The sequence below is a fragment of the Moschus berezovskii genome, chromosome 25, assembly GCF_049115385.1.
Source record: "Moschus berezovskii isolate FMDL1 chromosome 25, NW_MosBer_1.0, whole genome shotgun sequence".
NCBI lineage: Eukaryota > Metazoa > Chordata > Mammalia > Artiodactyla > Moschidae > Moschus > Moschus berezovskii.
This window is the reverse complement of record NC_142484.1, coordinates 7,504,324-7,527,009: the sequence shown is the minus strand read 5'-3', so window position 1 is coordinate 7,527,009 and position 22,686 is coordinate 7,504,324. Positions and strand designations below refer to the sequence as shown.

The 22,686-nt window shown below is 53.3% G+C and overlaps 2 protein-coding genes across 4 annotated transcripts; one reads left to right on the top strand and one right to left on the bottom strand.

Annotated features, from left to right (window-relative positions):
- Positions 1 to 2,762: 2,762 nt before the first annotated feature.
- On the top strand, positions 2,763 to 5,633 carry TIGD3 (tigger transposable element derived 3). Its single transcript, XM_055414948.2, has 2 exons — positions 2,763 to 2,960; positions 3,872 to 5,633. Exon 2 carries the CDS (start codon positions 3,888 to 3,890, stop codon positions 5,301 to 5,303), a length of 1,416 nt encoding a protein of 471 aa, XP_055270923.1. The 5' UTR covers positions 2,763 to 2,960; positions 3,872 to 3,887; the 3' UTR covers positions 5,304 to 5,633.
- An 11,180-nt stretch (positions 5,634 to 16,813) lies between these two features.
- Positions 16,814 to 22,686, bottom strand: SLC25A45 (solute carrier family 25 member 45). Of its 3 annotated transcripts, XM_055414946.2 has the most exons (6): positions 22,516 to 22,686; positions 21,509 to 21,552; positions 21,250 to 21,321; positions 20,750 to 20,935; positions 18,363 to 18,624; positions 16,814 to 18,223 (listed from the first exon to the last, which is right to left on the bottom strand). In XM_055414946.2, the coding sequence occupies exons 1-6, from the start codon at positions 22,550 to 22,552 to the stop codon at positions 17,955 to 17,957; spliced, it is 870 nt and encodes a 289-aa protein (XP_055270921.1). In that variant the 5' UTR covers positions 22,553 to 22,686; the 3' UTR covers positions 16,814 to 17,954. The 3 variants fall into 3 exon arrangements, with proteins under 3 accessions (XP_055270921.1, XP_088688346.1, XP_088688345.1); XM_088832220.1 differs by lacking the exon at positions 20,750 to 20,935; XM_088832219.1 differs by lacking the exon at positions 21,250 to 21,321.

Genomic DNA, 22,686 nt, shown 5'->3' with positions numbered 1-22,686 from the left:
CTCCTGGTGGCTCAGTGGTAAAGAATCCACCTGCCATTACAGGAGAAACAGGTTCGATCCCTGGTCTGGGAAGATTCTATATGCCTTGGAGCAGCTAACCCTGACCCTAACCTAGGGGCCACAACTATTTAAGCCTGTGCACTAGAGCCTGGGAGCCACAACTACTGAGGCCCACACCCTAGAGCCCGTGCTCCCCAGCAAGAGAAGCCACTGCAGTGAAAAACCCGAGCGTTGCAACTAGAGGAAAGCCTGTGTAGCAACAGAGACCCAGTGCAGGCAGAAATAATTTTAAAAACTGCAGTTAAAAATAACTTCAGAATCCTGTTTTGTTTCTGTATTTTTGTGTCTTTGGGGGAAATTCTGCTGGATTTGTACATGCAAGTAATGACAGCTTTATAACAGTTGACCTTGCAATTTAAGATACTTAAAAATAGGTCCAAAAGCTTGATTATTATATAAATAGAATGACAGGAAGACTCATGACATCATGATGAGACACATGACTTTTTGCATAAGCCATGAACATGAGAGACCCCAACCTTGCTTGCCTGGCGTTCATTCATTTAAATAAATGCAGTGTGAGTGAGTCCACAATGCAGTGCTACAGCCTTCCTCCAGATAGATTTATGAGCACAAAAATGAGTTTCCTTTTCCTGCAGCCAACATGTGAAAGGTATGACTCAGATATGAACCCCCTGAAATATGCTTAGGGTTTTCTGGGACAGCCTGAAAGCCACTTGTTTCCTCCTGGAAGGCAGTGAGTGGCCTGGGCCCCTGTGCTCAGTTAAGTAAGCCAGGTGCCCCAGTTTGGAATTGTATTAGGAACACAGCACAGCCCCCATCCTCATGTCTATACCTGGAAGTAGGCCTGGAGCACAGGGAGTAAAGCAGTGAAATGATCCTTGCTGGTTGAGTAGTTTAAGGCCAGATAAGATGGTTAAAAGAAAGTGTAGAAGATGAGAATGCTGATGAGAACCCTGTATTGAGAAGAGATTTGGAAAGGCTGCTGAAGGAGGATTTATGATGGGACATGGATGGAAGAGGGATCAGGGTTGGGATGGGAAGGAAAGCTTTTGAGAAGGGACTCACCTGTGGCCCCAGCATTTCAATTGACTGTGAAGGGAGAGGAAAGCAGGCTTGAGCTGAGGATTCGGCACTCTAGACTCGGAGTTAAAAAGTCTATATTGAACTTCAAAGAACTGAAGTCTACCAAGGAAAGGAATACTACTAAATCTTTAGGAACTTTAGTCTTGCCGAAAAGTTATCAAAACTAAATAAAAATTAATCCCCACATGCCCTAAATCAGAACTAGCTCCAAGCAAGTAGTCTTGAAGGAGGAGACTGACAGAACAGGCTCTGTCTTGAAAGCAGGACTCCATCTTGGGCCAGACTGTGGACTTTGAGCTATATGCCCAGTATCTATGGAAATGACATACCAACTGGTAAACCAGACCCCCTGAAGGAAGAGCCCCAGGGCTCGTACCTAGACTCTCCGTTGCCTGAAAAATACCCTAATTATCTGTAACTCAATAGAATCAAATTTTTTTATGCTTATTTGGGTATGACCACAGGCCTATTGATAATTAATTGTCCACTGTTAACTACCTAGGCTTAAGGCATATGAATCACCGGTTAACTTTGTATCTTTTTCTTCAGATTAGTTTCAGGGAATTTGGGGAGGTGGGTTTGGGCAGATACACTTAGGGTATTGTAGCCACGAATTCCAGGAAACAAACACTCAGAAGGACAATGCAGATAGTGGAGTGCAGTTTATTACACCGGTGGTCCCAAGGCAGAGTCTCCTCTTAGCCAAGGACCCCAACCAGTTTTTGTGAAAACCTTATATACCCTAAGTGTACCTGCCCAAACCCACCTCCCCAAATTCCCTGAAACTAGTCTGAACAAAGGAAAAGAAAGATATAATCAAAGTTAACCCGTGATTCATATGCCTTAAGCCTAGGTAGTTAACAGTGGACAATTATCAATACGCCTGTGGTCATACCCCAATAAGCATAATAAAATTTATGATTCTATTGGGTTACACAGATAATTAGGGTATTCTTTCAGCCGACGGAGAGTCTAGGTACGAGCCCTGGGGCTCTTCCATCCGGGTTTTCCAGTTGGCATGTCGTTTCCATAGGTACTGGGCATATAACTCAAAAGTCCCCAGTCCAGCCCAAGATGGAGTCCTGCTTTAAAGATGAAGCCTGTTCTGTTTCCTCCTTCACTGGTATATAAGGTTTTCACAAAAACTGGTCGGGGTCCTTGGCTAAGAGGAGACCCTGCCTTGGGCCCGCCAGTATAATAAACTGCATTTCACTATCTGCATTGTCCTTCTGAGTTTGTTTCCCGGAACAACAGGCTTACCGACCTGAGGTCAGTGCTGTCCATGGTAACATCTTTTGTGTGGCTTATACCTGCTTCTGTTTTTTTAAAGACCACTGGGTGAGGGGGACGACATCTGTTTGGTAGATGAGGAAGCTGCCTAGGGTCACAGCCAAGAAGACGTCCTGCGTCCACGCTGCCGAGTCCTGTCAGGCTCCGAGGGCCGGGTCCCCTGAGGCTGGCGACGCATCCAGGACTCCCGCCGCGACCAGTCTCCGCCTTGCCATCCCTTCTTGCAGAAAGCTCCGTCCCCCGCGGGGACCTGACGACCCGCCACTTTCGCAGTGTCCAATGAGACTTAGTCGGGGGCGGGACGGACTCCAGCGAAGGCCAATCTAATTGGTTCGGGGCGGGGCTGCGGCGGGTGGAAGCTGAGCTGCGGACCGCGGTCTGGCCCGGAGAGACCCCCACGCGGCCTGCGCGCAACGGGTGCGCGCGCCCGCCGCCCGCGCAGCCCCTCTGTCCGCTCGGCGCGTCCCTCTCCTGCTCTCCGGTAGCCGCCGGGAGAGGGGCTCGGGAGTCCGGCCCCAGCCAGGGCTGGGACCGGGGCGGCAGCCGCGGGACGAGCACCTGAGGTGGGTGCGGAGCGGAAGGGCTGGAGGCCGGGAGACGGGGAGGCCGGGCAGGCGGATGACTGGGTCCGCCCCGCCAATGGACTCCGGGTCACCAGAGGGAGAGGCCGGCGGAGTTGCGGAGCCCGACTCCTGGCCTGCCTGGGTCCCGGACGCTCGTCCCCCCGCCCTCGCAGGCCACAAGCCTCCCCGCTGAGGACAACCCGCCCCTCTCGCTGCCCGCGGCCTCCTAACCCCTCCTGCCCTTTGTCGCCTGTGCACCTGCCTTTCGGCCTTTGGCGCCCCCCACCCCCTCTCCAGGCCGGACGCTGGCCCAGCCTTCCCTGCTCAGGACCCAGATCAGACTGCTTCTTCAGCCCCTAGTCCGTCCCTCTTTGTCGTCTGTACACCTGTCACCCCAACTCTGTCCATTCACTCCACCACCCTGCCCACAACATCGTCATCTAAATTCAGGCTAGGCCCGCCGCCCCGCCCTCCCGGGGTTCCTCCCGGCCGCTCTGATTATCCCTACACCTGCCCGCTAGGCCGCAGCCCCCGTCCTCCCCTGTCCACGCTCCTTTGTTGTGTCTGAAGCTGTCCCCTCGGCTCTATTCATCCTTCTCCCGCGGACCCCTTTCTCCCTCTGACCAGGGCGCCACCCCCTCCAGGCTCTGTTCTGTCATTCCTCCCATCAGCGCCCGGCCCACTGCTCACTCAGCCTGGCCTTTTCCCTTCCTTTCAGCCCAGCCCTCTCACCTCCTACCCAGGGTACCCTCGCCCTCTCCCAGCTGATCCAGCCTTCCCTGGACTGCCCCCCGCCCCTTCACACCAACTTGTCTCCCTGCCCCATATACTCTCTTTACCTTGCTGCGCTCCTCTCCTAACCTGAGTGACCTCCACCGTCGGTCCCCTGCTCCCCTTTCCTCCCCACCCAGGTGCCGCTGAGAGGCCATGGAGCTGTGTGGCAAGAAGAAGCTTCACGCCCTGTCCCTGGCCGAGAAGATTCAGGTGCTGGAACTCCTGGATGAGTCCAAGATGTCCCAGTCGGAGGTGGCCCGGCGCTTCCAGGTCTCCCAGCCTCAGATCTCCCGCATCTGCAAGAATAAAGAGAAGTTGCTGGCGGACTGGTGCAGCGGCACAGCCAACCGGGAGCGCAAGCGCAAGCGGGAGTCCAAGTACAGCGGCATCGACGAGGCTCTGCTCTGCTGGTACCACATCGCCCAGGCCAAGGCCTGGGACGTGACGGGGCCCATGCTGCTCCACAAAGCCAAGGAGCTGGCCGACATCCTGGGCCAGGACTTTGTGCCCAGCATCGGCTGGCTGGTCCGATGGAAACGCCGAAACAACGTGGGCTTCGGGGCCCGCCACATATTGGCGTCTCCATTCCCCACTGAGCCACCTCCCCCAGCTCCCACTCCCCAGGCTCAGCTGCCTCTTTCTCTTAAAGATTTCTCCCCAGAGGACATTTTTGGCTGTGTTGAAGTGCCCTTGCTGTATCGGGCAGTGCCTGGCAGAGCGGGTACGTGTGATCGGGTGCAGGTGCTGCTGTGTGCCAACAGCAGGGGCACAGAGAAACGGCGGCTGTTGGTCAGTGGGCCCCAGGCTGCCCCACGATGCTTCTTTGGGGTCAACAGTGAGTCCCTGCCTGCCTCCTACCACCCTGACCTGGCCATCCCCTGGTCGAAGTGGTTGTCACAGCTTGATCGGGACATGGGGCGGCAGGGCCGGCAGGTGGCCTTGCTGATGGCTGCCCGAGTGGTGGAGGAGGTGGCAGGCCTACCTGGGCTCTGCCACATGAGGCTCTTGCCTCTGTCTGCTGCAAGCCCCACACCGCCCCTGCCCAGCTCCGTGGTCCGGGCATTTAAGGCCCATTACCGGCACCGTCTGTTGAGCAAGCTGGCTGCTGCCCAGAGCGAGAGGGCTGGCACGTCGCTGGCTGAGGTTGCGGCAGGCATCACAGTGCTGGACGCTCTGCACATGGCAGCAGCGGCCTGGGCCAAGGTGCCTCTCCACCTCATTGTGAGCAGCTTCATTCAGGAAGGGCTGGCTCCTGGCAAAACGCCACTGGCCCAGGACCAAGCCTCAGAGGTGCCGCAGGTCCCTGGTGGGCTGAGCCTCGAGGAATTTTCCCGCTTTGTGGATCTGGAGGGTGAGGAGCCTGTGTCTGGAGCATGCAAAGAGGAGGTGGGCCCTGCAGACGAGGAGGGGGGCGGAGAGGATGGCTTCGAGCCCCTGCCCACCAAGGCTGATGCCCTCCGGGCTCTGGGCACCTTGAGGAGGTGGTTGGAGTGCAGTGGCACCACCCCGGAGCTGTTTGAAAATTTCTATGCCTGTGAGGAGGGGGTGGAGCGACTCTGCTGCCTGTGAAGGGCCCTTCCTGCCGGAGCCCCCTTCTCTCCTGTTTCCCATGGAAACGCCCTCTCTCAGAAGGCAGGTTGGGGGCTGGTCTCTTTCCCGTGGAAATGGAGCTTTTATGAAAGGTGTTCAAGAGAGACAAGTTGGGAGACCAAGTCTAGGCTCTGAGCGAAGATTGTCCAAGCCCTGAGAAGAGAGTCTAAAGACAGGACGTTGGGGTAGTGAAGCTCAGCTGTGTAGTTTCTGAACCTCTGTGGAGGCTGGGACTTAAGAAGGTAGAATAGGGCTTTACACGCAGACCGACCCCTTGAACTCCATGTTCAGAAAAGTTCTGCTTCTGGAAATAAAGCTTTTAATCAGAAAAGAGGCCAAGGTTTTATTTTTCACGTGTGTGTGTGCTCAGTCATGTCGGACTCTTTGCGACCCCATGGACTGTAGCTCACCAGGTGCCTTTGTCCATGGAATTTTCCAGGCAAGAATACTGGAGTAGGTTGCCATTTTCTCCCCAAGGGGATCTTACCGACCCGGGGATCGAACCGGCATCTCTTGCGTCTCCTGCATTGGCAGACAAATTCTTTACCACTGTGCCGCCTGGGAAGCCCGTTACTTTCATGGAAGGAGGGTATAGAAACTTTCAACTCAGGTTTTTTTGTTTGTTTGTTTTATGCAGGCCACTTTTAAAGTTATTAAATTTGTTACAATATTTTTTATGTTTTGGTTTTTGACCTCAAAGTATGCGGGATCTTAGCTCCCCAACCAGGATTTGAACCCTCATGCCCTGCATTGGAAGGCGAAGTCTTAACCACTGGATCACCAAGGAAGTCCCAAGACTCAGATTTTTTAAACTGATTGCCAAGGATTGCTGCCATGAAGCTGTCTAGAGCTGTCTGAGAATGACCAGGAGTGAACCTCCTCTCCCAGGATTTCAGCAAGAAGGAACCCTGGGCATGGGGATTCCTCATGGGCTAACAGACAGACAGATTCCCAGGACATTCTGCTTCTCTGATCATTTCCCTCTTTTGGAAATTCACCTCTATTGGGGTGGTGTCTGAGAAAGGAAAAGGGGCAGGCTAGGAACATTCTAGGGAAGCAGAAGGAGCCGGAACTTGGAAGTTATTCATTCTTTTTTTTTTTTTTTTCATTTGTCTGATTATTTCACATCTCTTTAGCAAGGCTTCTTGAGGGCAAGGTTGCAAAGATCATTTCCCTGCCAGGCAGGACCTTGCGGACAGTGGCAGTGGACTGTGATTGATGGTCATCCTAAAGGCGTGTGCACGGGGCTGTGAGCCTAGGAAGCCTCCGGAGGAGGGGAGCTTTGAGTTGCAGCTGAAGGACAGACAGACAGGAGAGGCAAGGACAGTCCTGGCCAAAGGGCAGCGGGCAAGGAGGCAGCTTTTCCCAGAGCGCACAGGAAGGCCCAGGGGGAGCAGGAGGGGCCTGGAGCCCACCGAGCCTAGTGGTGGGGCACCCGCAAAGAATTTCAGTCATGGTGGGCACAGGTTATTTGTAAGGTTCTAGAAAACTGAGATGTGGAGGATGGGTCAGAGATGTGAGACCTAGAGGAAGAAAACTCTCACTGGTCCCCGTGAGAGATGGGGCAGCCCAAGCCAGATCCAGGGAGCAGGGCAGGAAGAGGATGGTTTACCTGGAAATGGTCGGGACTTTGGACCAGACAGACTCAGGCTGGTGAGGAGTCCAGCTCCTGGCAGAAATCGCACATGCAGCCTTTCAGGTTGACTGCGGGAATCACAAGCCAGCAAGGTGCAGTTTGCTGGGGGCATCGCTGGCAAGGACGCAGGCCAGCTGCACATCTCTAGCCCAGGCCCCGCCCCATAGGGCCTCAGCCAAGACCCTTACTGAGTCTTACTGGGATCCTTACTGGGGTTGTGGGCTGAGATGCTTCTTCCACCTTGATGCAGTATCTTTCACTCCCAGCCCTTCTCTCCCTCCCCGACTCTGACCCCCAGAGCCCATAAAGTGGAAGGAGCCCCTTCAGCAGCCTGCCATCTGACCCTCCCCTCCGGACTGGTGAAAATGGGCCCCTCGGGAGCTGGTGCCTCTTTCTGCCCCTCACAGGGACACCTCAGCGAATAAAGGCCGACTGTTCTTTCAGTTTGGCTCATCGTCCTCACTGACCACCTCCACGCCCGGCTACTCAACAGTGAGACAAAGGTATGTCATGGTCCACTCGTAAACTGTTCTGAAGCTTCTTGCCAGCTTTCCATTCCCAGCATAAGGTCCCAAATCATCGCCTTTCCCCACAGATTCTGCTTTCCTACCTGCTTTCATTCCTGTTGCCTTCTATTCATTTATTCCCCGCTGTGGGTCTTGCTTGCGGCACTCGGGATCTTGAGTTGAGGGGTGCAAACTCTTAGTTGCAGCATGTGGGACCTAGTTCTCTGACCAGGGATGGAACCCGGGGCCCCTGCCCTGAGAGTGAGAGTCTTAGCCACTGGACCATCAGGGAAGTCCCCCTGCCTGTACTCATTTAAGTTGTCCTTTTTCTGAAGTCATTCCAGTTCTGACATAACTCTTCAAATGCTGAAGTCAAAACTTACAGGATCTGTAAAGACCTGACCAGAGTAACAGAGGGGATGGATGAACTCTGTTCCCAGGGGTCCTATTCCTGTTGGAGGAGCGGGATACAGCATGGGGTTTTCTCATTGACTTCATCCCAGAGCCTTTTCTTTTTTTTTCAACCCATCCATTACATCTTCCTTTCTTGTATTGTTACCAGGTATCATACTTAGCTCTTCCTGGGTGGCTCCATGTGCTCATTTAAGCAGCATTCACTGACATTTACTGAATGCTTTGCTTGTGAAGTGGGTCCTGTTCAGGACCTGAAACTAGTGCTGAACAAGACAGAGAGAAAAACAGAGGACCTTTCTCGCTAAGCTCTTCTTTCCTGGTAGAGGGGATAAAGAAGAGACAAGTAAAGAAATACACATGGTCATTTTGGACAGCAATAAGTGCAAGATGAAAATAAAATAACGACATTCTAGAGAGGGCTTCCCTGGTGGCTCAGTAGTAAAAAATCCTCCTGCCAATGCAGGAGACACAGGTTCGATCCCTGGTCGGTAAGATCCCCTGAAAAATGAAATGGCAACCCACTCCAGTATTCGTGCCTGGGAAGTCCCATGGACACAGGAGCCTGGTGGGCTACAGTCTATGGGGCCAGAAAATAGTTGGAAACGACTGAGCACACATGCACACAATAGATATTATTGTTGCTGTTATATTTATCATCAGTATCAGTCTTGAGATGATGAACATGGGATGCAGAGATCCCCAAAGCGGGAAGATCGGTTCCCTGTCTTCTTATATCTGCATTGCCCTGTGAGAAATTTTTCCCCGTCTACCTTCCAGTTCTCTTCAGCTGTGACAATTCTTTTGGGTTGTTGTTTTTTAATATATATAATCATTTTTTTCAATGCAAAGAAATAGAGGAAAACAATAGAATGGGAAAGACTAGAGATCTCTTCAAGAAAATTAGAGATACCAGGGGAATATTTAATGCAAAGATGGGCTCAATAAAGGACAGAAACAGTATGGACCTAACAGAAGCAGAAGATATTAAGAAAAGGTGGCAAGAATACACAGAAGAACCATACAAAAAAGATCTTCATGACCCAGATAACCACGATGGTAAGATCACTCACCTAGAGTCAGACATCCTGGAATGTGAAGTCAAGTGGGCCTTAGGAAGTGTCACTACGAAAAAAGCTAGTGGAGGTGATGAAATTCCAGCTGAGCTAGTTCAAACCTGAAAGATGATGCTGTGAAAGTGCTGCACTCAGTATGCCAGCAAATTTGGAAAACTCAGCAGTGGCCACAGGACTGGAAATTCCACAGGACTGGAAAAGGTCAGTTTTCATTCCAGTCCCAAAGAAAGGCAATGCCAAAGAATGTTCAAACTACCGCGCAGTTGCACTCATTTCACATGCTAGCAAAGTAATGCTCAAAATTCTACAAGCTAGGTTTCAACAGTACATGAACCAAGAACTTCCAGATGTACAAGCTGGATTTAGAAAAGGCAGAGGAACCAGAGATCAAATTGCCAACATCTGTTAGATCATAGAAAAAGCAAGAGAATTCCAGAACAACATCTACTTCTGCTTCATGACTACACTAAAGCCTTTGTGTGGATCACAACAAACTGTGGAAAATTCTTAAAGAGATGGGAATACCAGGCCACCTTACCTGCCTCCTGAGAAACTTGTATGCAGATCAAGACATGAAACAGCAGACTGGTTCCAAATTGGGAAAGGAGTACATCAAGGCTATATATTGTTCCCCTGCTTATTTAACTTATATACAGAATACATCATGCAAAATGCCAGGCTGGATGAAGCACAAGCCGGAATCAAGATTGCTGGGAGAATATCAACAACCTCAGATATGCAGATGACACCACCTTTATGGCAGAAAGCGAAGAGGAACTAAAGAGCTTCTTGTGAGATTCATCAAGAAAGAGGAGAGTGAAAAAGCTGGCTTGAAACTCAACATTAAAAAAACTAAGATCATGGCATCCAGTCCCATCACTTCATGGAAATAGATGGGAAAACAATGGAAACAGTGACAGACTTTATTTTCCTGGGCTCCAAAATCACTGCAGATGGTGACTGCAGCCATGAAATTAAAAGACGCTTGCTCATTGGAAGACAAGCTATGACAAACATAGCGTATTAAAAAGCAGAGATATCACTTTGCCAGCAAAGGTCCGTCTAGTCAAAGCTATGGTTTTTCCAGTAGTCATGTATGGATGTGAGAGTTGAACCATAAATAAGGCTGAGTACTGAAGAACTGATGCTTTTGAACTGTGGTGTTGGAGAAGGCTCTTGAGAGTCCGTTGGACTGCAAGATCAAATTTGTCAATCCTAAAGGAAATCAGTCCTGAATATTCATTGGAAGGACTGTTGCTGAAGCTGAAGCTCCAATACTTTGGCTATCTGATGCCAAGTGCCAACTCATTGGAAAAGACCCTGATGCTGGGAAAGACTGAAGGCAGGAGGAGAAGGGGACGACAGGATGAGATGGTTGGATGGCATCACCAACTCGATGGACATGAGTTTGAGCAAGTTCCAGGAGTTGGTGATGGACAGGGAAGCCTGGCATGCTGCAGTCCACGGGGCCACAAAGAATCAGACACAACTGAACAACAACAATAAATCATTTTTTATGTTAAAAAAATGATTTTATTTATGTATTTTTGCCTGTCTGGGCCTTTGTTGCTGCACAGGCTTTTCTCTAGTTGCAGTGAGTGGGGGCTACTCTCCAGTTGCAGTGTGCCAGCTCCACGCTGCAGTGGCTTCTCTTGTTCAGATATGGGCCCAGTAGTTGTGGCACATGGACTTAGTTGCCCTGAAACATGCGGGATCTTCCTGGACCAAGGATCGAACCCATGCCTCCCACATTGGCAGGTGGATTCTTTACCAGTGAGCCACCAGGGAAGCCCTATAGTCATTTTTATACTCTCTTATTTCCTTTCTTTTAATTCTTTTATATATTTAGATCTTTCATGCATGGTTATTTTAAATTCTGTATTTGCTGAGTGTATTACCTGAAATCCTGGCAGGCTAAATCTGTTGCTTTTGTTTCGCCTGACGCCTTAATTCTTTTTTCTTAATGGGTCTGGTGGTTTTTTTGTCCTGGAATTCTTTTTATTGGTTGCACTTAATTGGAGAAGGCAATGGCAAGCCACTCCGGTACTATTGCCTAGAAAATCCCATGGATGGAGGAGCCTGGTAGGCTGCAGTCCGTGGGGTCGCTAGGGGTCGGACACGACTGAGCGACTTCATTTTCACACATTGGAGAAGGAAATGGCAACCCACTCCAGTGTTCTTGCCTGGAGAATCCCAGGGACGGGGGAGCCTGGTGGGCTTCCATCTATGGGGTCACACAGAGTCGGACACGACTGAAGTGACTTAGCAGCAGCAGCAGTCTCTGGGAAACCTGAAAATCACCATTTGGGGACTCCTTTGGAAAAAACCTGTAGTTATTCCTATGAGACACAAGGGGGCACTACATTCATGATAAATTAATTTCTGGGAGGAAGGTGTCCCAGAGCTGGAGGACACTGGTAGCAGATGCTGTGGTTCATAGGAGCCCATCTTTTTTTTTTTTTTTTAACTTTTTATTTTAATTGGATTGTAGTTGATTAACAATGTTGTGTTAGTTTCAGGTGTTCAGCAAAATGATTCAGATGTATAGATACACATGTATCTATCATTTTTCAAATTATTTTCCTATTTGGGTTGTTACATAATACTGACCAGAGTTACAGGAGCCCATCTTGTTCTGAATTTTTTCCCACCGCAGGGAAAGGCAGTTTTCTTTGTAGGTTCCCTTTACTGGTGGGTGGAGTTTTTCTGTTCTACTCTCACTAAACGTGTAGCCCTTTCCAGGATCTTGACTGAATTTATGAATGTTGTGTCCGGCTGCCTCCCTCTCTGGGCCAAAGGCTTCTGTTCCGTGTGTTTCTTTAATCCTCAACTTCTCAGTGTCACTGTTTGCCTCAAGGGCAGCGCAGCTCCAACACATACTCACTTCCTTGTTTTGCAGGGGTCTTTGGGAAGTTCCCTCACTTCTTGCAGAGTTAGCAATGGTTTTACAGTCATGTTTGCTATCATCGTTGAAACCTAATGCCTTAGAGTAGGAGGGCTCTGTGTGAAATCCAGAGTGCCAGCCCGCCGGGAAGAAGTGGGGAAGACCAGTGTTCACTCACTCATTCGTTTGTTCTTTCAACAGTTGTATATCGAGCGTGTGTAAGCCCACTGGCGCTTTAATGAGCAAAAGAGTCAAGGTCTCTGCTTCATGGAGCTTGTAGTTTAGAGAAGAGACAATTACAACCAAAGAGAAAATGTTAGTTACTCAGTCATGTCCGACTCTTTGCAACCCCACAGACTATAGACCACCAGGTTCCTCCGTCCATGGGATTCTTTCTCCAGGCAAGAATAGTAGAGCGGGTAGCCATTCCCGTCTCCAGAGGATCTTCCCCAACCAGCAATTGAACCTGGGTCTCCTGCATTGCAGGTAGATTTCTTACCATCTGAACCACCAGGGTCACACAAATGAAAGTATGTGATTACAGACTGAAAAGGGGAGAGAACATTGAAGTACAAGCCAGTGATTCTGAAACTGGCTGAAACCAGCAGCATCCAGGAATATAGTGAAAAGCAAATTCTCAGACCCTCTCCAAATTTACTGAATCGGAAGCTCTGAGGGCGACCCAACAGTCTGTATTTTAACAAGCCCACCAGGTGCTTCTGAATCACTGGCCTAAACCAAAGGACACTGACCTCGAAAGAGGGGCTGAGGACAGTTTCACTACGGAAGTGATGCTGAACTGAGAGCCAGAGGCACACAGGTAGTGAGAACAGCATGCGCAACACAAATGTCCCGCAGTGGGGGGAACCAAAAGAAGATGAATGTCCAAGGGCTTTACAGGCTGTGGAAGGAAACTGCCTCGATTCCTCAGAGCAATGGGAGGCCATCGAGGGGCAAGAGGCGTAGAGGGGCCTGATCAGGTTCGCATTTGAAAAGTTATTTGTCCAGATTCCAGACAGGACTTGGGGTGTGTTAGTAGGATTGGAAAAGGGAGAATAAGTCCCAAGTTTAGCAGCAGGATTCACAGGGGTTGGGAACACTTTTGAAGTGGGAGCAGGGAAAAGGAGAGTCTTCTGGCCTCTGGAAACTCGAGGCACGTGTGAGATGCTCAAGGATCTGCGACCAGAGACAGTTAGTTGGCCATGTGGGCCGGGAGCTCAGGATAGCACTCAGGCCAGAGACACCAATCAAGTGTGACTCCTCTTGGCTCAGTGAGTCTGGCAAAAGTGATTTAACCAGAATCATCCCAGGGTGCTGCTTTGTCCCCCTTTACCTGCGTGAGCCTCTATACCCAGAAATCAGTCTCCTCCATTTCTCCTACTGTGATTGATGCTGTAAGAATAAATTCGACAGGGGACTTCCCTGATGGTTAAGACCTCACCTTCCAGTGCAGGAGGAACAGGTTCAACCCCTGGTCAGGGAACTAAGATCCCACAAGCCTCAGGGCCAAAAAAACAAAACAAAAAATATCAGCACAATTGTAACAAATTCAATATAGATCTTAAAAACATAAGCATGACATTGGATGACCCAAATCCACTGTTTAATGCGTTTACCCAAGTTGTAAACCGTTTACTTGTGACCCTCAGACACCACCCCCATGTTCAACCTCAAAGCAGGTTCCTTTACTATTTCCTAGTTCTCAGGGACTCCTCTCTGAATGAGTCCCAAATAATGATGTGTAAAAGTGAAAGTCGTTCAGTCGTGTCCAACTCTTTCTGACCCAGGCCAGAATTCTCCAGGAATTCTCCAGGCCAGAATACTGGAGTGGGTACCCTTTCCCTTCTCCAGGGAATCTTCCCAACCCAGGGATCGAACCCAGGTGTCCCGCCTTGCAGGTGGATTCTTGACCAGCTGAACCACAGGGGAAGCCCGATGATGCCAAACAACATGTGTTAATTCCTTAAGGAGTTTAACATGCACATTCTGAGCCCCTGCTGATATAAAAACATCTGGCTTTTTAAAATATCTTTGGTCATTTCCTGCCTGATCTTTGTTTGTCTTTCCACCCTCCTTTCCAAGAGGAGTGAGTTGTTTTCTCTGTAATCACAACGCACTTAACCCTCACCTAACCACAGCGCTGCTCTCCAGGCCAGCTGGCAGCCCTTGCCATAGGCCAGTGGAAGCGACTCAGGCTTGAGACTGCATGGCCAGCCAGAGTGGGGGGCTGCCACTCTCTCTGGTTCTAATGAGCAGCACAGAGGAAGGGAGCTCCCGCCCCTCCACACAGAGAGGAAACAGAAACTCTGTGCCCTGCAGTGCAAAGGCAAGCTTGCAGGTGGAATTACAGCCCCCCCCCCCAAAGGATCTAATTAAAACAAAGTTGCAGGATTTCCCTGGTGGCACAGTGGATAAGCATCTGCTTGACAGTGCAGAGGACATGAGTTTGATCCCTGGTCTGGGAAGATTTCACATGCCACCGAGCAACTAAGCGAGTGTGCAACTATTGAGCCTGTGCTCTGGAGCCTGCAAGCAACAATGACTGAACCCATGCGTCACAGCGATTGAAGCCGGCGTGCCCGAGGGCCTGTGAGCCACAGCTAATGAGCCCTGTGCCACAACTACTAAAGTCCCTTGAGCCCGCGCTCCGCAACAAGAGAAGCCACTGCGATGAGAAGCCTGTGCAGCGCAACCAGAGGGTAGCCCCCGCTCTCCACCACTAGAGAAAGCCTGCTCGCAGCAAGGAAGATGCAGCGCAGTCAAAAAACCAAAACATAGGCTGGATGGCATCACCAACTCAATGGACATGAGTCTGAGTGAACTCTGGGAGTTGGTGATGGACAGGGAGGCCTGGCGTGCTGTGATTCATGGGGTCGCAAAGAGTCAGTCACGACTGAGCGACTGAACTGAACTGAACTGAAACAGAAGCAATATTATAACAAATTCAACAAAGACTTTTTAAAAATGATCTACATCAAAAAATCTTGAAAAAAAAAAGTCAGAAAAGAATTTTGGCAACTTTATCATTATTATTTTAATTTTTTTGAAGCTGTATGATTCTGTTTTATTTTTTATTTTTTGGCTGCACCACACAGCATGTGGGGTCTCAGTCCCCCAACCAGGGATCGAACCTGCGCCCCCTGCACTGGAAGTGCTGAAGCTAAACCATTGGACCACCAAGGAAGTCCCAAAAAGAGCATTTTAAAATTTTCTTCTCTTGCTGACTGGTGAGGTGGTGAGAAATGACAAACTGCAGAGGACCACTCTGACCTCCTTGCCCCGTTTCTAAGAACCACCTCCTCTTTCCCATGCATAATGTTTGCTCCCTCTGAACCAGCCACCACCGACTCCCCTGAGAAGTTCCTATGACTGTTCCCCAACACTGCAGTGTCTGGCCTAAAATCCCTGACCCTGCAGTGATCCTGGAGATCTTGGACTGGCCACTTGGGCTCAAGGACAGACCAGTTAGAAGGGATCTCAGAGGAAACTGGGGCACAGAAAGGGCACTGGCTGCCTCAGACAGACCCTGTTTCTCCACACGAGGAACATGGACTGCCTGAATCTGTGTGAGAGTGGAGGCCACCGGAACTGGAGTTCAAGTCACCAGAATGACAACTTCCTCAGCTTGAAAAGGTGGTGCATTTCTTCCCTTAGAAGCATCCAGAGCACCATTTCTTAAACTTTAGCCTGGAAAGGTCCATATAGCCGAAGCTATGGTTTTTCCACTAATCATGTATGGATGTGAGAGCTGGACAATAGAAAAAGGCTGAGTGTCAAAGAACGGATGCTTTTGAACTGTGGTGTTGGAGAAGACTCTTGAGAGATCAAACCAGTCAATCCCAAAGGGCAGAAACCCTGGATATCCATTGGAAGGACTGATGCTAAAGCTGAAGCTCCAGTACTTTGGCTACCTGATGCACAGAGCCAACTCACTGGGAAAGACCTTGATGCTGGGAAAGATTGAAAGGGGCAACAGAGGATGAGATGCTTAAATGGCATCACCAATTCAATGCACGGGAGTTTGAGCAAACTCCGGGAGATAATGAAGGACTGGGAAGCCTGGCTTGCTGCAGCTCATGGGACATGACTGAGCAACTGAACAACAAAAGATCACAGTGAGAGTTTTGTGCAGCACTGATTCCCAGGCCCCGGCCTCAGAGAGTCTGATTCCGTCGGTCCAGGGCGGGGCCTGGGACTCTGCCTTTCTAACCCCCTCTAGGAAGTCCTCTTGCTGCTGCTCCATGGACCACGCTGGGATCACCTCTGACCTTACTCACTGTGTAGTTAGGGTGAAGGCTAAAGAGTTGTCAGAATGCAGCCCAGGGCAGCCGGTCAGCAGTGCTCGCTGAGTCCTTGGGCTCCAGGAGCCTCCTGTGTCCTCAGCAGTGGCCCCTATTTCCAGCCAACAGTGAGGAAACTCCTCTGAAGCAAGTGATGGGCAATTTGCACACATTTCTTCTGCTCACATGTTGTTGACAAGAAGCCAACAGCAGTCCCCACCGAGGGAAACAGAGCCTCACTCAGCGGCCACGTGCCCAGCAGCCACACTGTGAGAAGGGAAGAATGCTTAGGGTACCATCTGCCGCCTGTGACACGCGATCCCATAAACAAGGGATCCGTAGGGCACACGGGGAGGTGGAGTCCAGGTGAATCTGAGCTTAGGTGTCTCGTGGGAGACTGTCACAAACCCCAGGCAGAGCAGGGTAGCAGAACAACTGAGCTCTGGAGGCGGAGGCACAGATGCAGCAGCCGTGCCACCTGGACGGGTGACACGCTGTCTCTGAGCCAAGGCCACCTCAGTGACAACACCGTGATTGTCTTTATATGGGGGCCCCAGTAAATGGCAGGAATCCCAGGTGTTCAGGTCACCATGCGGTGGCGGAGGGGGCCCTTGGTTGATCTCAGACTAGATGAGGATGTCTGCTCACTTTATTTGCCAGTTAAGTGAACCCTTTCAGCTAGTTTTTAATTCCCCTTTAGCAATAGAGATGGTGAAGAAAACAAGTGCCCTCAATGGGAGTGGGCGAGGCAGACGCTGCTCCGCTGGAGACCCCAAGAGGGGCCGGGTGAGGGGATCTCTCAGTGGAAGCCGGTAAGAGGGTGCCGGGGGGGCGGGGGTGTGGTGGTTGGAGTGGCGGATGGAGGTTGGGAGTGCGCTTCATTTCACAAGCATTTATCAGGCTCCTTCAAGCATGGGGCTCCGTGCTAGGAAATGACCAGAAGTATGACCCTTGACCTCAAGGAGCACCCAGTCTAATTGGGAAGCCGAGGAGCAAACCCACAACCATGAATAAGTACAGGCCAAGGCTGTGATCGAGGCATGGGGATGAGCAGAAAGGTCTGGAAACCCCAGTGTCAGTTCCCGGCAGGGGGAGGCAAGCCAAGGAAGGACTCCAGGAGATAGCACGTGGCCCAGGTTGGAGCTGGCTCAGCCCCGGGATGGGGGAGCCAGCCTGCAAGCACTGCCTGCTGCTGGCCGAGAGGAAAGGAACCTTCTAGGTGGGAGGCGATGAGAGAGTATAGCTTGTTCAGGGACCTCAAGCAGGACTGGGCTGCTGAGAACAGAAGGAGAGGAAAGCTGGGGGGCAGAGGGGAAGAGGGGGCCTTTTCCTGAAGGTGACGGGGTCACTGAAGGATTCTGGACTAGAGGAGGCTTAAAGGCTGCCGTCAAGTCCTACACAGAGCGGTGTGATGGGAAGTGAGGTGGGGGCCAAGGAGGATCTCCTCACTCGGATCCATGGAGGGCGGTCAGCACCAGGCAGCTCTTAAAGGGGTGAAGTCACAGGATGGATGGGGCAGGCGGCTGGAACGTCACCAGCACCGCTGGCTCTGAGTTTACTTCTCAGATTCAGGAAGCAAAGGAATAAGGGCACGTGCTGCCAAGAGGCCCAGGCCAGCCTTGGACTTTGGGGGTGTGGGGCGCCAGGGACCCCAAGCCTCCTGGTCCCATGCCATCTCTCCAGCCCGGTCTGGTCTGAGCACTAGAGGTGACTTGATCAAAGGGGGTTCACCCTCTGCATCAGACCCACGAGCCGGTGCTCTCAGCTCAGCCTCCAGTCTGGGCAGGTGGGTGGTGGTCCCGCCGGGGAGCTGCCGGAGTCGCCCAGCCCAGCCGGCTCACCCCCAGGAGAGGAGGAGGTACTCGTAGCTGAGGAAGGTGACAGCATTGACAGGAAAGGCGCGGGCACTGTTGATGATGAGCCCCCGGAAGAAGACCCCCAGTCCTTCCTGCCGGGCGCTGCTCACCATGCAGTCCAGCAGCCCCCCGTAGGCTCTCTGCTTCAGCCCTGCCATCTGCATCCGGGACTTGATCACATCCAAGGGGGTGGCGGCCACCCAGGAGGTGATGCCGGCAAAGCCCCCTGCCACCAACACCGTGCCCGAGCCTGGGGGACAGGAATGGGAGGTATTCGGCTGAGGATCGAAACATCCCTCCATCCAGTCTCCCTCCCCATCCTCCAGGGCACAGCGCTCCCCTTTCCTTCCTCCTCTCTGCCCCCCACCCTCTGACGCCACTTCACTTACTGGGGTTCTGGCCATCTGGTGTGAATTGGCGACACAGCCATTCATAGGTGACGAAATAGATTCCCAGAGTGGGGGTGTCCCTCAGGGTCAGGGCCCAGGCTCCCCGGAACAGCCCCCGGGTCCCCTCAGCCTGGAAGATGGAGGCGGCACAGTGCACGGGCCCCCGGTACCGGGGTGGGGGGCTCCCCGGCTGCTTCGCCCTGGGCTCTGTCTGGTTTTGTAGCCGGACTTTGATGAGATCAAAAGGAGCCAAGCAGTAGGCCTGTAGGGAAGGAAGGAATCACAAAGGGCCTGGGTGGACCTTTGGACAGAACAGTCTCTCCGAGTTGTCTTAACGGGAGGAAGTGAGCAGACAGGGAAGCATCTCTCTGCAGGACCTCGCGGGCTCCCGTGACCACTCTCAGCCTCTCCCACGCTCAGTGGGGAATGGGCCAGAGCCCCCTCCCTTACCGTCAGACTCCTGACAGCAAGGAGCCCTGCCCTGCCCCTCGGCCAAACTTGCTGACATACCCACGGCGCTAAAGAAAGAGTTCCCTAGCGGACCAGTGCTCAGGACTCGGTGCTTTCATTGCCATGGCTGGGGCCAAAAAAAAAACAGAGAATTCCATCTGTGTCCACAAAAGAGCAGGGGATGGACCCCTCCCCACGGATAAAGAGGTCACCTCGATAGTGTTGGGGACTCAACTTCGTAGACTCCTCCAGCCTCACCCCCTGCCAGACGCCTCTCAGAGGCCCCTGGGTGGGGAAGGGCGCCTCACAAAGCCCCAGACTCTAGCATCCCAAGAAGGTGGGTGACAGGGTGGGATCTGAGGGTCCTCAGACAGGATGGCTGAGGCAGACGAGACAGATCTGGGGTAACATTGGTGCTGGGGGCTTGAAGGGAAGGGAGGGGCCGAGGTGCGTGTCAGGGATGCACCTAGGGCAAGTTCAGGTGAGGACTGAGGTCCCGGCGAGGTGAGCACGGCATTTCTGGACTTGGGTGTTTTTTGTTTTTCTTTCATGGAAGGCACCCAAGCTTGCAGCCCTGGAGATGGCTGACGGCGGCGGAGGCTGCCGGCTGGCTCTGGTGGTGATCTTTAGAGGGTGGCAGCTGGCTTACTTCCTCCCCCGCAGGAAGGGCCGTGGGCTGGGGTCCCTCCCTGTGGGCCGGTGCTGTGATGTCACCCTCCCAGCAGAGCACAAGGGCAGCACTGAGCTGAGGGCTGCTATGGGGGGTGGGTCCCTGGGGGTGAAGACATGGCTGGGCCAAAGGCAGGGTGGTGAGGGGTGGGCTCGGGTCCCTGCCCTCCCCACCCTGTACCCACAGGGGCCGTGGGGATGTCAGACACTGTATCAGCCTTAGCCGAGTCAAACACAACTTTTGTACACAAGAGGTTGTCATTCCCTGCTTTATGCTAACTAGAGTCTTCCTCCCCATCTCCATGCAAAATATACATTTTCTGCTCCAAGGTGGAAATCAGAGCCTTGGGCTTGGTGGTAAAGGGGCTCCACATGGTTCCTGGACCCTGTCCACATCAGCAACCGGACAGTCCCCAGTTCTACCACCTGTTCTGCTTTCTGAGGAACCAGAGAGGAGGGGGATGGTAGAAGCTGGGCCCGGTTGAGCCTAAATCAGGCCATTTGGCCTGGGAGCTCACTTTCTTCCTTGTTTCTGCGGGATGCAGGTCTCAGGGTTTGGGAAATATGCAGGCATGAAGCCCGCGCTAGGGGCAGAAGCAAAGCCAGGACCTTTCGGGGCTCGTGAATTATTCATTCACTCACTGAGCCCCTGACTCTGTTCTTTGTCCTTGCTCTCTGCCCTGACGTGGACAGAGCATCAGGGCAGGTGTCAAGCAGAGGGAGACCTGGGGTACTAGCTGGGGGGTGGGGAGGAGCCAGGCGCACACCCGTGGGCCTCTGCTCAGGCCCTCCCTTAGCCGGGGTTCCCACGGTGCCCTCTCCCCTCCACCCCACCCCTCAAAACCCAGTACTCGAGCACCGAGAACAAAGACCAGAACCAAATGGTTAGGCACTTAATAATTAACACCCTGGACCTCTCCCAGCGAGATCTGTGGATGGGCCACGGGTGAGGGTGAGAGATGGCAACAGACCCCACCCGAGGTGGGCACCAACGGCTGTCCTCTTGGCACTGTCCCCCCCTCACCCCAGCTCTCTTGCGCCTTTGTCCCTTCTGTTCTCCGTGACTCTCCCCTCCAGACCTGCAGCCTAGAAGGCCACAGCCAGGCGAGGTCCCAGGAGCAGGCCTTTCCCCCCGACTCCTCATGTTTCCCTGAGAAGCCCAGGGTCTGCGGCTGTGGGTCACCAGAGGCGGGATGGAGGGAAAGGAGTGAACTGATCATCACTCTGCAAGTATGTGTGTGTGTGTGTACACCTGTGCACCCCCTCACCTGCAGGAACCCCCCGGTGCAGCCGGCTACGAAGACGTGTGTGTAGCTGGGAGGCTGGGCCCGCCGCTCCTGGTGGGAGGTGGCCGTCAGCACCAGCAGGGCGTTGCTGTAGACCCCAAACAGGACAGAGTTGACCACAGCTATGCTGGCGATGGGGAAACTCATCCCTTTGAAGAAGCCCAGGAGCTGCAGAGACACGGTATGAGCTGGCTGGGGGCTCCGGGAGCCTCCCCTTGGCCCTCTCCAGGCCTGGCACACCTCCTCTGGCTGGAAACCACTCCCGAGTCCGGCCACAGGCAGGTGGAGTCCAGCTAAGACAGGGGATGGCCTCAGCCCCACCTTAGGGGGCGCGAAGCTACTGCTCAGCCCACCCCCAGTGGCCCCAAACTTGGGTCTTCTTTCTGTCTTCCAGGGGGCAGAGCCCTGCTAGGGAAGAGGGAAGCTGACCCCAACCGCCTGGAGGCCTCCCGTCCCCAAACCCCTCAACGCCGGCCACCCACCGACTCATGGCGGTAAGTCTTGACCATGCAATCGACGATGCCCCGGTATGTGGTCTGGGTCTGCAGCCGCACCTGGACATGGAGGACAGAGCAGGCGGGCAGGCCGGCGGTCCAGCCGGCTCCTCCCTCAGGCCCTTTGGGCAGGACCCCAGCAGCGCGGGAGAGGCAGGGAGCGCCTCCGCGAGCCGGGCCCTGCTTTCTCCCTGATGTCTGCTTCAGGCGACACCTTCCCTTCCTCGGGCCCCTTCCCTAGACTCACCTTCACAGTGTCAAAGGGGTGTCCCAAGACCAAGCCCAGCGCTCCTGTGGGGGCGATAAGGTGCTCAGAGTGAGGCCCCGCAGGCTGGGCTGAGGAAGCCAGGCTGTGCCGGGGGGAGTGGGATTCAGGCCGGAGGAGGGGGACAGGGCCCACCCGCCAGACTCCAAAGAAATGCCAGTTGCCCCCTGGCACCTTCCTCTGCGCCAGGCATTGGGCAGGGAAGGTGTCAGGAGCAGAGAGAGAAAGCAAGCCTGGCCCTGCCTGGAGAACGCACACGCGGAGGGGAGGAGCCAACCGCAGACACACTGGGTCATCGCCCGCCTGGACTTGACCCCTGAGCATCCTGCTGACTTGTCTAACTGGGGGATTCCAGGGCTCCGGCCTCCCTTGGTGCAGCGCTCTGCCCTGGCAGTGCAGAGTCGGGGGCTCTGAGAGGACGCCTGCTGGCACCAGGGGGGCCAGCCCCCCAGCATCTCCCTGCCTCCTGGTCCTTCCCTACTTAGCAGAAGCTGGTCCTAGAGCTTCAGGGAGGTCACAACCCCAGAAGGTGAGTTCTGATGTCTCTTTCTCCCAAAGAGGAATGTCACTCAGATGCTGGGCAGGGGCGACAGCACAGCTGGCCTCAGGGCTCACAGCCCATTGCTAAGTAGGACAGAGGTCCAGAGCGGAATGCAGGACAGTGGGTGATGTCAAAGGTGAACTGTCCTCTGAGCCCTGGAGAACGGAGCTGGCGGTGCAGGTGAGTCTGGGACAGCACTCACCATGGCCCCACCCCTGACAGGTGTCCAGGTTGGGGGGCAGCCTGGGGCTTGGCAGTAGCCCCCGCCCACTGCACCTTCCTCTCCTCGCCCCCTCAGGCAACTCCCAGGAGGCCCAGGGACGGCTGGTTCTGGGCACTCCCAGGCCACCAGGACTTTGGCTTCAGCTCCTCTCAGGTCACCCACCTTCCCCAGCAAGAGTGACCTGCAATTGGCATTGATATGACAGAGGGAAGAAAAGTGTCTCACCGGAGATCCAGCCGGCCACAAACTCCTCGGCGGGCATGTCTGGCAGGGGCGGGCACAGGTGGCTCCAGCAGAGGAAGCACTGGTGAAAGTGTAATTCCACCCTCCCCGGACCCTGGACTGATAATCTGCTACTAATGTTTAACCCTGGGTGAGGGCCGGGTGCCAAGACCT